This window comes from Phycodurus eques, chromosome 10 (assembly GCF_024500275.1).
Source record: "Phycodurus eques isolate BA_2022a chromosome 10, UOR_Pequ_1.1, whole genome shotgun sequence".
In the NCBI taxonomy this organism is placed as follows: Eukaryota; Metazoa; Chordata; class Actinopteri; order Syngnathiformes; family Syngnathidae; genus Phycodurus; species Phycodurus eques.
Window position 1 is genome coordinate 13130749 of NC_084534.1, and position 14930 is coordinate 13145678.

A 14930-nucleotide genomic window follows, 5' to 3' on the forward strand; every position below is an offset into this window, starting at 1 on the left:
ACATCACTCCTAAAACAGATGTTTGCATCTCAACGTTTAAACTCACTAATTCACCCCTTGCACTCTGTTTACCCTACCTACTCTGTATGTATAAAAAAAGGCTCCCTTCTTTGTTAACAGGCAGCCAGACTTGTTCTTTCAGGCCTAGCTTGTTTATACTAGTGAAAGAAAATAACACATGCTAATTGGTGAGCTTGAGAGGTTCTGTTTCAGAGAATTGGGTTTTTATCTTTTGCATAGAGTAGTGTTAGACAAATTGTTTCATTTTATAATGACATACACATTTTTCCTCTACTCTCTATCTCTGTATATTGCTCACTAACTTACAACTTAACGCAGCTTTCACAGAGGCGCTTCTCTATTTCTCTGTGTGATGCAGAGAACACACACTGATCTGCCTCCACATTTCTCATTAGTCTGTTGATCCCCCATGCTCGGAACTGCAACATCCATTAGCAGCTCTTACATACTTCATAACTCTGCTCACTATGACACCTTTCATGCTGATAGAGAAGGAGCAGTTGCTGCAATAGTATTTGGACCAAGGGAAGCTGTATTCCAGTTTTCATATTTTTAATGGGAGAAAAAAAAGGATTAAATAGTCAATATAGTTTTATCTAAACAACAGGTAGATAAAAATAAGCGTTCAAAGTCATTTTATGCTGTAGCGATGAGCTCCTTGTAGCCTTGACAACAGGCAAAATGATGTTCCCTCATAAAACTGCACTCCCGTTTCCCTTCTCGCTTTTAAAATTGTAATTATCTTCTTATTAGTGTTTCTGTTAGTTTTGTTGGTTAGCTTTTTTCAATGTATTTCTTTTCCCAGATAAAAATAGGTAGGGCATATTTTCCAAGAGGCAAAAGTGGCTTTTCTTACAACGTTTCTCATTTACTCTACCTACATACATTGGTGCCACTCACAGGAATCATAAAGGGGGGAGTGATGGCGATCATGAGCCCGATGACCGACAGGGGCCCTAGAAAATATTATTTTTAATATGCAACATTGATGTGAAGGGTGCCAAAGTGAATATTCTTTCTTGGGGACCCTAACCCACGGAGGTGGTGAACCACAGGTGGCGGTTAATGGATGTTTTGATGTCATCTAAGGTAATGCATTTTTCTACAGGCTGCTGTTGAGTTATTTCTTTCTACATTTTGTATTTATTTTGGGTGCAATTTTTGTTTTCCGTTGGCTGATTTACTAACTTTTTGATTGGTTTGTTAATGCAGACGAAAGCAATGTGTGTGCATTTGTGTCATCACAGTTGTTTCTTTTTTCTCCTCAAATTCCTCCAGCTGTGTTTTTATATTGAAAAATGTGGCACCAGCCACATCAGTAGAATACATAAGTACAATAATCACTCATAATGTCTTAATTGTTTTTTTAATTAATTTTCTAATTTAATTGAATTTTTAAAATAATGTTCTCTCATTCAAAACCAATATTTTAAATCACACTTCACAGGGACATACAATTCATGTTGACGGAGCAACACAGACCGACAGAATTGCTGTGATTTTTATTCCTGGTCACGTCAAACATTTACCGGCCAGTTTGTTGCTTAGCAGAGTTCATAGGGGTCCAGCCATGTAGACTAATGTTAAAATTGGCAGAAGTCCGCTACGCCCACTTGTTATTTGAATAGAAATTAGGGGCTGATGACCTCTGACCATGGACAGAGAGCCAGCAGCAAGAGGAAGTCATACAGGCGCTTTTGAGCTTTTAAAGAAAATAGCACAAATGTAACAAATTTAAAATACCTATTAAAATTCAAAATGATGACTTGGAGTCCACTGTTACCCTCTCTGTTGCGTTTTACCCCCTTTCTTCCATTTCATCCATTTCACACAGACACACAGGCCCCACTAGTGTTATTAGGAAGCCCACCAGAGACCAATTTTCTCACAATCCTCCCCCTTCCCCATCACCATCTCCCTGTACTCGTCTCACTCTGCTGACTGTTCTCCTGGTTCTCTTTGACTCCGACTGTCAGCATTACATGGGGAAAGGTTGAGTGCATATAACATACAGTGAAAGCTGTGTGTGCGTGTGTCTTATGTAGTGTTTATGATGGCATGATTTTGGATGAGAGAAAGAAGTGGGTTGACTAGCCATGAACTCTCAATTGATACTTGAATTTGACTTTTCCACAACAGTCAGTAAGGAGGGAGCAGGAGATTGATTTTGAGTATGTACACTCGATGGCCCACATCATTAGGTGCACCTGCACAAAACAATGACTGCCAGTGCAAGAGCTGTAGCAACACTTAGTAAATATAATAATAAAAGTAAACATACTCACCATACACTTCATTGGCTACCAATGCAATCAAGAGAGACTTCCAACTCAAGAACTGCATGAAAAATAATGTTCAGTTATGATTAACACTATCAGGGAGATATTAATTTAACTGTGTAGCGGTGGTAAAGATCATTGCGCTATACTGAGAGATGTTCAATTTCAAATGTAAGCTCTTGCACGCCTATAGCCAAATTCGCTATTTGGAATATGAAAATCACCTCTCAGTATGATGTTTTATGGCTCCGATTAAAAAGTTTATTACACAAAGGGAGACAGACCGTGCGTAAGGTTACTCAAAAAAATACTTGATTCAAGTAAATAAATCAAATGATACCCAATTAAACAAAATTAGACCAAATTGAATGTTAACTAAAGTATAGACACGTGTATGGAAATGATCAGTAGAGTTAGTAGAGTCGTGAGTGGATGAGTGAAAGATGTATGCATGAGTGTTGAAAGGTGCAAATGTAGTCTAAGGATAACAAAACATAATCAAACCAAGGACTAATTATGTGGTGTCTAGGCCGGATATGCTCTGTCTTGAAGCCAGGGGAAAACGAGAACAGAAAAAAAAGTATGCGTTTCATCCATCCCTTAGATGGGACAATCAAATCACCTAATCGACTAGAAACATGCAGGTCAAGACATGTCAACACCTAGCGCAGTGGTTTTCAAACATTTTACTGTTGACTGTAATAGACGGTCTTAAATGAATACCTTTTTAACAAGGAGAATTATTTTGTACAGCTCTCACATTGGATGTCAATTGTGTCCACTGATTGTAAGCGTATTTAAAAAAAACAAACATTTTTTGGGGTGAATAAGCATGTATGCCTGGAGTTTTATTTTTTTCATCTGTAGAAATGTCAGCGCAATAATTCGCTTTCATATTGCCTTAATGAAGTAACACTGTGAATAATTTTTTTCAGGGGGGTGATCAATCCAATCGGTGGTGTGAAGGGGGGTCGGACAGCCCCCCTGCAGTGTGTGTCTGTAGCCGAGGGTCACTCAAAGCCCGTTCTGTGTGTGGACGCCACGGATGAGCTGCTGTTCACTGGATCTAAAGGTACACACGTCATCACAGCACTGACAGAAAGTCAGTGTATTAGATCCATTGGAAGCACTGTCATATGCATATGCATACTAAGTAGTCTTAACACTTTCCTCCAGATCGCACCTGTAAGATGTGGAACCTGGTGACAGGTCAGGAGATTCTCACGCTCAAAGGCCACCCCAACAATGTAGTCTCGGTCAAATACTGTCCCTCCTCGGGTCTGGTCTTCTCCGTCTCTACGTCCTACATCAAGGTGTGGGACATACGTGATTCGGCAAAGTGCGTCCGCACACTCAGGTAAGTTACGACCCCTCCACTAGCTACCTGAAGTGGAGATCCTGTAAATATTTGTAGGGGATACAGACGAAAATGCTGCAATGAACGTTTCCATCATGAATCGGTAATGGGAAAAATAGAAAATAAAAATGTTAACCGGCCCCCCGTCTGGTTTACGGATGATGATGATGGGCAAAGGGACCGTAACGGAACATTTTTGGTATCTGGTTGGGAGCAATTGTTGTAGAAATCAAATTCGTCAAACAGTGGCGTCCTTCCAAAGTTTCATGGAAATCGGTTCTGTTGTTTTTGTGTAATCCTGGTAACGTGACGATCAAAACAATACCGCTCACTGTCCGCTGAGGTAATAATTTTCAGTTCAGATGAAACATCAAAGATAAGGTTGAACAATATTTATTAATATGGTTATAGTCAACAGTCAGTGTTGATCCGAATTGAGCATTATTATCTTATAAAGGCAGAATTCGTTAATGTAGATGTCATTACATTGTGCAGATGTACAGTACCTAATGAACTGTCGTCTGTATGTTTAATTGTTCCCTTTGTGTCTGCCTTCCATTGAGTTTTTCTCTTTTTACCTTCCACCAGTTCATTAGGGCAGGTAGTGTCAGGTGATGCGTGTGCCGGCGCCACCACCCGCACAATAACATTTGCACATGGTGAATGTCAGATCAACCAGATTGCACTCAACCCATCAGGATCTGTGTTGTACGCCGCTACTGGAAACACTGTCCGCATCTGGGATCTCAACAGGTACAGTACATTCTTTTGTTTATTCATCCATGCCTGTGTGACTTCTTTCCAAAAATCTATTTTGTGAGCAGTGTGCACACTATTATCGACTTAGTTTCCTTTTATTTTTTATTATTATTCCTTTTCTATTTATGTGTGATATTCAGAAGAAATTTCACTCAACAAACATATGTTTACTTAATACACCATCAATCTCCACAGGGAAAACTGTCTCATCACTTCACCCCAGATGCTGTAAATTCTCATATTGCATGCTTTACACCACAGATGAACCAGACCACACCTTATGGTGGCACCTGTTGCTTTACTAATGGATTTTGATAATGGAAGACACAAAAAAAAAATACAAATGCATGTGTGGACACCTAAATCCTAACTTGTATTTCTTAATTTCTGCTCTTTGCACTGTCATGATTACATGATGTTAAACATAGACCAGACATCAATTGCAAGCAATAAGTTACATCTTATAGAAGATACTAAAAAGCTGCAGAATATTGGTGAAGTGGTACACATGAGCATTTTTGGGGAAGGTCTCAATATTCTCCTTTTCTATTTGATTGTTCTAGAGGGACAAAGGGAAACTAGACAGAAAATCTCATACCCATTTATTGATGCGTAGGTATTCTGCCAAGATGGAAATGCATTTAATAAACACCCTGTTAGTATCATCTCGCTCTCTGTGACAGGGCTTTGGCTCGAGCAGGTTTTTGGTGAAATGGAAAATGTCTTCATTCAGGGAACGTTATGATTTGAAAATCTGCTTCAACTTCTTTTCTACTTCTGTGTTGGTTCGTGCGTGATTGCATGCCTGTGTGCGTGCGTGCGTGTGTGTAGGATGCATGCTATGGGCAAGCTGACAGGCCACATTGGCTCTGTCATGTGTCTCACGGTGGGACAGTCTCTACTGGGCAAAGACCAGGTCATCACTGGCTCTAAAGACCATTACGTGAAGGTGATTAACATGAACAAATATTTTGAGACCATATTTATTTTTTTACTAACAGTGTCGGGATAAAAGTTAAAGATATTTAACAGTGCTTTGTGCTTCCATTTACAGGTGTTTGATGTGGCAGAGGGGACGATGGGTAACGTTGGCCCAGCACATAACTTTGAGCCACCACATTACGATGGCATCGAGTGTTTGGCCGTGCAGGGAGATGTACTGTTCAGTGGATCGAGAGACAACGGCATCAAAAAATGGGATTTGGAGCAGCAGGAGCTCACTCAGGTGTGTATTGTGTGTGTTCCGGCCTATTGTTTTGAAAGAATACAAGCTGAATAATGAATGCCTGTTGCACCATGCAGCACATGTGCCATCACTCCAGATTTATAACAAGTGATAAAATCTAGGTTACATGTGACTGATGTCCATGATGTTGATGAAAACACTCCCTGATTTTTTTGAACAGATAGTGGTGGAAAAAAAGTATTTGGACACCCACCAATTGTGCAAGTTGTCCCACTTAAAAAGATGAGAGAGGTCGGTAGGTTTCATCGTATGTACAGTTCAACTGTGAAAGACAGAATGTGAAAAGAAAATCCAGGAAATCACATTGTATGATCATTTAAAAAAAAAAATTAAAACAATTTATTTGTATATTCTTGCGGAAAATAAATATTCTGACAATAAAGTTTAACTCAATACTTTGTAATGAAACCTTGGTTTGCAATTACCAAGTTCAAACATTTCCTGTAGTTCTTGACCAGGTTTGCACACACTATAGCAGATATTTTGGTCCACTTTTCATGTTGTGGGGCTGTCGCTGGAAAATACGGACTTTCAACTCCCACCTCAGATTTTCTATTGGTTTGAGGTCTGGAGACCACTCCAGGACCTTGAAATGCTTCTTATAGGGCCACTCCTTAGTTACCCGAGGCTGTGTGTTTGGGGTCACTGGCATGCTGGAAGACCCAGCCACTTTCCATTTTCAATGCTCTTATGGAGGGATGGAGGTTTTTGCGCAAAATCTTGCATTACATGGCCCCAGTCATCGTCTCCTTAATACGGATCAGTCGTCCTCTCCCCTTTGCGGAAAAGCAACCCCAAAGCATGATATTTCCATCCCCATGCTTCACAGTGTGTATGGTGTTGGCTTAAGCAGGGGAACCTTTCGGGCGCTGCAGGATTTGAATCCATGATCCCTTGTGACTGTGGTCCCAGCTTTCTTCAGGTCATTGACCAGGTCCCCCCGTGTAGTTTTGGGCTGATCCCTCTCATTCTCAAGATCATTGATACCCCACGAGGTGAGATCTTGCATGGAGCCTGAGGTCGAGGGAGATTGTCAGTTATCTTGTATTTCCTGCATCTTTTAATAATTACGTCAAGATTTGATCTCTTCTCACCAATCTGGTTGCCTATTGTAGTGGAGCTCATCCCAGCCTTGTCCCTGGTGTCCTTAGACAGCTCTCTGTTCTTGGCCATGGTGGAGAGGTTGGAGTCTTGAATGTTTGAGGGTGGGGACAGGTGTCTTTTATACAGATATGGAATTAAAACAGGTACCGTGGAGGATTAGAAGAGCTTCTTAAAGATGTAACAGTAACAGGTCTGTGAGAGACAGAATTCTTGCTGGTTTGTAGGTGTCCAGATATTTATTTTCCTCAAGAATATGCAAATAAATGTAAAAAATCATACAATGTGATTGCCTGTATTTTTTTTTTCCGCATTCGGTCTCTCAGAGTTGAAGTGTGTCAAAGACAAAAAGTACAGACCTCTCATCTTTTTATGTGGGACAACTTGCACAATCGGTGTTACATGTGACTGATGTAAGTAAGACTGAAAATACTGTTGATTGTGAAAAAAAAATTCAAAACTCAAATCAGACATGTTTAGGATTGCTCTGCTTTGGTTGAGGTCTGGGCTCTGGGTTTTATGGCAGAAATATACAACTAATTGTTTTTCATAAAACTTGGTGTGGTAGGACATGAGCAAATGCCAGAACATTATTACTACATGATGCAAACAAAATTGTGAAGGATTGCATTTTGCAAACTTTTTCTTTATTTTCTCACCAAATAATGCATGGATCCTAACGACACATTCCAAAATATATGTTGGGGTTAGATCTTTTGAAGATTTTCAGTTTGATTGTTCTTTCTTGGTGGAGGTCTGTGCTGTACTGGATGTATAGCCTTGTGAACCTGGAGCCTCTTTAAGTGTTTAATGGTCCTCATGACATTATGTCTCTTTTCTCTGCAGCTGTTGATAAATGACCTCTCAATATTAATTTTACTGTGTATAAACAGTAGCCAGTCTTTCTACCGGGTGCATGTACAGTGTTAGCATGTGATGGATTATTGTGGACAAATATAAATCTTCTTCGCTACACCTCTATAAAGAAATGTGTTGGTTAATGGGTTGAGAGAGAATTATTCTAAAGCAAATAAACCACTGCGTTGTATGTAATCAGAGGTACAGTAGCATCTCCAGCCTTACAAGATGTAATATTTATTTGTCCAAATGTATAAACCCCAGTTCCTTTTTTTTTTTTTTTTTTTTTTTTGAAATGACCTTTATCATTTATCTCCTTGACTGTTCTGAAAAATAGAAAAAGAAAAAAAGAGCAATTTCTGTATTTAATTGAGGAATGTTTAGATCTTTAATAAAAGTTTCATTTTGTTTTTGGTCTGGGTTGCTCGAAGATGCGTATAAACTGCTGTAATAATTTTAGAATATTTAATTTATCTCTAGCGGCGACTGTGTACAGCTGCCGTTTGAATCTTCAATGGCTGTAATTAATGATTTTTCTTCATTGCGCTGAAGTTGGTCCGCAAGAAATTTGCCTATTATTGTACTCAAAGTTCGTTTATCTTAACTGTTGTAGAAATGTTGTTGTTTTTGACAAGATGACGTCTAATAGATGTTTTGCCTTTTGAAGTTGGTTTCTAAGCGTATCTGTCGGATTAATTGGATATTTTTCTGTGAGATGTTTAATTTTTTTCCTCAATTTCATTTTCAAAATTTTATTTATTTTTCTTGTACAGAGTATGATATGATTCGACCTCTCACTACAAATTTCCCGGTTTTCCACAGCAGAGATGGGGATATGGTTGGGGAGTTGGGCATGGGTAACTTGTATATCTGTGAAGGTACCATTAATGCTGGAAGGTACAGACAGGTTTTGGAGCAACATATACTGCCATCCAAGCAACGTCGTTTCCAGGGACGTCCCTGCTTATTTTCAGCAAGACAATCTCAAGACAACAACAGTGTGGCTTTATAGTCAAAGAGTGTGAGTACTAGACTGGCCTGCAGCAGTCCAGACCTTTTCTCCCATTGAAAGTATGTAGCACATTATGAAGCGGAAAATACGACAATGGAGCCTCCAGACTATTAAGCAACTGAAGTTGTACATCAAGCAATAATGGGAAAGAATTCGACCTGCAAACTTCAACAATGAGTGTTATTAAAAGGAACGGTGATGTAACACAGTCGTAAACATGCCCCTGTCCCAGTTGAAAAGGATTTGCAACCTCCCAACTTCATTGGAATTGGGTTTCGTAGTAGACTGATTGGTTTCGCATGATTAGGTGAGAGTTATCTTTGTAGTGGTGGGTACTGTGTGTCAAACGTTGATGAATGGCACTGTGTCGCTGAAAAATTGAATAGAGACTAGGCTAGTTCCTTGGGGGACTCCACAGAACCACAACAATTTTTGTTCAAATAATCACCGAGGTCCTGGAGTATTATGTTATCACACGTACCTGAATTGATGCTGCTCACTGAATTACAGTAAACATTCTTTGAATTCCAGATTCAGCAACATTTATTCAAAAATACTGTAACCAATTGACACCTTTAGTGGAAGTTATACATTGCACACAGGTCAATTTATGGGCCTTAACGATCACTGTGTGTGATGGAGCCAAACGCCTCAAGAAAAGAGGACAGACTTCTCAGATTGTCTCGAATGCTATTAAATGCAGTGCTTTTAGCAAGCTGCTCCCACGTCTTCCATGTCAAAGGGTTAGTGGCTCAGCCTGAATGACTGAAGTCTCCCAAAATTGCACTTCTGTCTGGCTATGGGGTTAATGAGGTGCAGCCCGACCGTGGATGTTGAGTTGATCTCGAAGGGCACCTCATTCAGGAGCTCACATCATTCAATACTTTGACTGCGCAATGTGGACATGCCTAGCACGCGTGTTCGTATCGTATTTGGGCCTCACATGTTCCACAGACAAACACCTGCTGTGCCTATTACAGAAAGGCAATGTGAAAAGTGTCATTGGGTGTTTTTGGACAACTGCGATTTATTTCTCAATTTATATACTGGGTTCACTCTGTGGCGCTGGTGCGCTTTTGTGGCAAGTGGCAGGAAAGTATGTCAACATCGGGGCATAAGAGTCCAAGAGAAAGGAAGTGTGTGTTTTGAGTGCGTGTGTGTTTACTTCGGTGGTGTGTCTCTTGCGTATCGACTGGTGCCTGTCTATGTTAAAAATGCATAATGTTGCACCTTGTGGTTAGATTTCATTTGTATGCGCAATCATTTGCATATTAAGCAGGATGTCAAGTTTTTAATAAGTTATTTTTTCCTTTTACTTCCATCTTCAATCATTTTTTTATTTTTATTTCTCCCAACAGACTAAATAAAAAAAATAAGGCGCTGTTCAAAGACTCATTTAAATCTGAGTCTGTGCTGTGGTCCGTGGAGTCTCACCTCTACTTTATTTGCCAAAAAGCCAATACAATCTATTTTACAGCCTCTTGTCTAATTATGAAGTTGCATCAGAATGCAAGCGTAGGGTATAAAATGATATTGTATATTACAGCTCTGGAACGCTGCCTCCTTTAGGAGCTTTTTTGTTCTTAACCTTTGTGTGGAAAAGCATACCGCACAACCTCATGGGACCAAATGGAGCACTTTGTTTAACATTAATGTACACTGTATGTTAGCTCTTCCCAAATGCTTTATCAAAGTGTAAATATACCTTACAAAACCATTGTGTGCATGCACGATGTTGTTCTAGTTGGTTAGTGGGTTTGCACAACCTTGGCTTGTCATTTTTTAGTTATTCTACTACACCATCTGTTTTCTGTACAGTCATTTTGTCAGACCAAACATTTCACTCACTAGACCAAACAGTTCATGTTTCCATACACAAGTGAAGCATCCATATTTATATATATATCCATATACATCTTTTCATTTTTCCTCCTCCTCATATATATATATATATATATATATTTTTTTTTTTCTTTTTTCGTCCTTTTCCTTTCTTCCTTTTGGCCTTGAAAATGGAAAAAGTGACAGTGCTCAACAAATTTAATGGAACATCTGCCATAAAAACGAGGAGACCATCCCGCATTGTGAAGTGACTTAATGCGGGCTCTTTTAACTTCACCAAACTCTTGGCGTTTTACCCTGTTGAACAGGAATGAGAAATTTCAAACTGAAGTCACCTTTTTACACCCACTTTACGCCAGCTCAATGAATGTCTATGAGAAGTCAGAAATTAGTCAAGCATAACATTTCAACCACTAAAAAATGTTTTTAACGAATGCAAGTAAATCACTGTAATTTGGCATCCTCATCAAGAAATAATGTCCTTTATTATTTTTTTATATAACACTAAATTTGAACATTCTTACATAAAAATTATTCTTGTTATATATTAGCATTAAAAAAAGTACACTACAATTGTACAGGCAATGTTTCTAAAGTAACATTTTAACATTCTTTATTGGCGTAATGTCTCTAAAGTGTGATATGGTCTAATGTGAAAGATGTGTTCTCTAAAGAAAGATGGACACAAGTAGAGGGGGATGGGTATTTGCCCCCTTCTCAAATTCATATTTGTTTTCCTGATTTTCCCCACTTTAATGTTTACGATCATCAAACAAATGTAAATATCAGACAAAGATAACCCAAGTAAACAAAATGCAATTTTTAAATGGTGATTTTATTTATGAAGGGAAAAAAAAAACTATTCAAAGCTAACTGGCCCTCTTTGGAAAACTGAGTTTGTTTTCACTGACCACACCCAAGCCTGATTACCTTCAGACCTGTGCCGCAAGAAATCAGTTAAATAGAACCCGTCTGACAAAATGAAGTCACCCCAAAAAAAATCTCAAAAGCCGCAACAAAATGCCATGATCCAAAGAAATTCAAGAACATATGAGAAATTTAATTAACGTCTATGCATCTGGAAAGTGGAACAAGGCCATTTCCAAAACTGGGGGCAGATAATTTTGCACGGCACTGTAGATGCTCATTGAGATGAAGTCTCACAAGACTGGCATAGGTCTTGTATGATGTCATGCACAACAGCATTTGGGAAAACGCGATAAGAGCAGTATTTTCCCAACTATTTTGGTTGAGTTCCAACTTGTATGACCTTTTGGAGCATTTGACTGAGAGGTTCCACAATATTCTACATCTCTGACACATCTAAGATGCTTAATTCATCATACAAAACAGTATGCAGCATTGCTTCCAGAATTTCAAAAACGATTGTGTCAAAATAATCAAATGGGAAAACACCCCGTGATCTGTCACAACCTGGATATTGTCGTGCCATCAACGCTCATCAGTCCATGTTATTATTTCCCTCCACAAGCTAGCAACAGCATTGGATAAAGAATATTAAAGCTTAACACGTTTTCCACTTCATAGCAAAATATATTGTTTAATATTAGGCGTCAACAACAACAGCAATACATTTAAATAAAATATGAGGTCTTGCATAAATTTGTTCCCAAGTGTCTTCAAAAAATATATCTGACAATATTTGCTCAAAATACACAAAAGGTAGGAATTATACTTGCTTATTACAGTGCTGCTTTCTTACGCGGGGTATGCCAATGCGAGTGAGGCTTGTCATTAAAATGACGACCACAGGCAGAGCTCGGGGGTTGAGATGCGGTGGGGGCTGCTACTAGCCCACAGTGGATATAAAAAGCAAGTGAGCTTTCACTTCATCATCAAGCTGCCGTATTGCATTTGCAGTTAGTGTAGCGACTCTGCATATACAGTATGGCGCATGCAGTGGACATATCGCCAAACACATGGGCCTTGTTCAGACTGGCGGATCCAAATATAATTTTTGTCATATATGTCTTGACCTCATGAAGTCTGGACAGCAAAAATCACATCGAATCCAATTTGAGCAAGACGGATCCAGAACAAGGGAAGGAGGTAGTTTGTTAGCTTTGTGAAGGAGTTACTGTTAAATCACAATGGGCAACAATCCTGAACAGCTTGTTCACAGACACGTTTTCACAAATGGGCAGCTTACAAAAGATTTCACTTAATGGGTGTGCAGGGCCTGCAGAGATGTAATTATTTGTGTAAAAGCAATTGAAAAGTCAATTTTCCATAATCTGTTGTCCCCAACAAGCCTTTGAGCCTACAGTACAGTTTATGTTTGTATGTAGTTTCATTTTGGGCTCAGACATGGTTCAACCTGTTCTCTCTCTTCCACTTTTACTTCAAAGCCCCCCAGAGGAAGTATTATACATACATTCATGTCATTTGCCAGTTGTTGTGTTTTTTTTTTTTTTTTTTTGTCAGCATGTGGTAGTTTGTTCCTGACAGTGGGTGAGAGACCATGAAGAGAGAATGCATTTAAAAAATTTGAGGAAAGAAAACACACACATTTCAAACTGTTTTAGTAGAATCAAATTTTTCATGGAAAATGAAACTTGTTTTTGTTGTGAAATGCTTATTTGAAAAGCAGAAGATATGCCTGTGGGCTAGTTGAGTTTTTGAAAGTGCAACGAGACAGGAAAGTTTGCCACTTGAGCATTAATGTAGTTGAAAAGAACACAAATATCTGTAAGTGCACACATTTTTAGCTGCTGCCATTTTTTTTGCACCTGCTACTTTGAGGCTTGTGTCATTGGGATTATCTTTTCACACACAAGGCAGCACACACAGTTTTTTTTTTTTTTTTTTTGACTGAATTGAGCTAAGAATAACGTTGCCTGTGGATCTCAAACTGTGTTTATACGTTGCCCAGTAACCATATTGGTTGTTTTTGTTCTCCTTACAGAGGAGTTTATTTTCATCGTTGTGTGTGTTCAACTGAGTCCAGCCTGTGTGTAATTGTTGATATTTCTATGGATATCCATTTTGCATTGTAAAATAAAAAAAACACACTGATGACTCATTCTTCTTCACCACCAGTGGTACCCTTCTGTGATTGCCTCGCAAATATAACAATTAGGGAGTTTATCCTTTTGATGCTCACTGTGCATGTACTTGAGTACAGCAAATTTGATGACAATTCTCAGTTTTAAGGTTTGAATGGACTTGAGAGATTCCACTCAATACACTTCTCACAAAAAGTTATGCGTGTTTGGCTTTCTAGGGAAACTCAGGATGAACCTACAGGTGAACTGAATTTGACCTTTTCTAAGCACATGATTGCATGTGTCCAATACATTTCCTGGTTCTATTAGAATTAGTATTGAAGCTGTCCTCTTCAACATGTTCACATTTCGACATGAGAACAAGACGCCGCCTAACAATTGATCAACAGTACCGCACCACCGCGAGGCTTCAAACAAGATGCTCTCAGAGGGAAGTAGCCAGTGAGATTAGATTAGAAACAAAGACACTGGAAGAGTCACAGAAAGCATAGAAGTGGATGTCTGTGGAAATAAAATAAAAACAGCTGTTTTTAATTTTGCCTTTCAGCTTTTTGTTAAAGAGCAAGTGGTGCAAAAAGTACGGAAACATTCAGTAGTTTGACATTTGCTTTCAAAGGTTTAGAGAAGGTCAAATTAAGTCCAGCTTTAAAGGTTATAGTGCATTTTACGTTTATCCTGAAATTTCACACGAAAAGCAAACTTTTTTTGTTAACTTTTTGTGAGTAGAGTATGTTATGAGATTTGCACTGTGCTACCAGTCTTTTTCAGTGTTTAAAATGTCAGTCTTTTAAATTATACACTGCTTTAATATACATGTGGGGTTGGCATACTAATCGATTAATTGCGCCATGGCAAAATTTGTCTTGCCTTGTCATATTTGTTGATGAATTGTCCACTATGAAAAGTCTTTTGCTGACTGAGCACTTCTCTACCTTCAATCGACAGCAAATCCCCATCGCCCACAAGGACTGGGTGTGCGCCCTGGCGTACGTCCCGGCAAGGCTGTTGGTGCTCAGCGGCTGCCGGGGTGGCATGCTGAAGGTGTGGAACGTCGACAACTTCACTCCCATCGGAGAAGTCAAAGGGCACGACAGCCCCATTAATGCCATATGTACCAACTCCAGGCAGATTTTCACTGCATCCAGGTAACTTCAATTTCTGCTGGACTACCATGAATTGTCCTCAGGAGTTGCTTTACTCTATTGGGAAAGGAACTATTTTAGGTTATTGAAGCCTGGGTTCAAAGCAGGCCCCTTAATACCTCACTGTGGGGCAGAAGGTCATTCAAGAGAAATGTTTTATTTTATTTTTTTCCCCCCTGCATCGGCCATTTTAATCAAGTCCTCTTAGTGTCACACTCAATGTATGAACACACATGATGCAATGACGCTAGATTTTAGATTTCCTATAGTTATGGTTATTACAATGC

At 39.1% G+C, this 14930-nt stretch overlaps 1 protein-coding gene across 4 annotated transcripts in view; it reads left to right on the forward strand.

Moving 5' to 3' along the window:
• The window catches only part of kif21b (kinesin family member 21B), a 99392-nt gene that overhangs the window by 73324 nt on the left and 11138 nt on the right, over positions 1 to 14930 (forward strand). For all 4 annotated transcript variants that reach the window (XM_061689086.1, XM_061689089.1, XM_061689088.1 and 1 more), the window contains 6 exons: positions 3236 to 3372; positions 3477 to 3657; positions 4246 to 4410; positions 5248 to 5365; positions 5471 to 5641; positions 14447 to 14646. In XM_061689086.1, coding sequence (XP_061545070.1) covers positions 3236 to 3372; positions 3477 to 3657; positions 4246 to 4410; positions 5248 to 5365; positions 5471 to 5641; positions 14447 to 14646 — 972 coding nt within the window. The remainder of the gene's footprint in view (positions 1 to 3235; positions 3373 to 3476; positions 3658 to 4245; positions 4411 to 5247; positions 5366 to 5470; positions 5642 to 14446; positions 14647 to 14930) is intronic.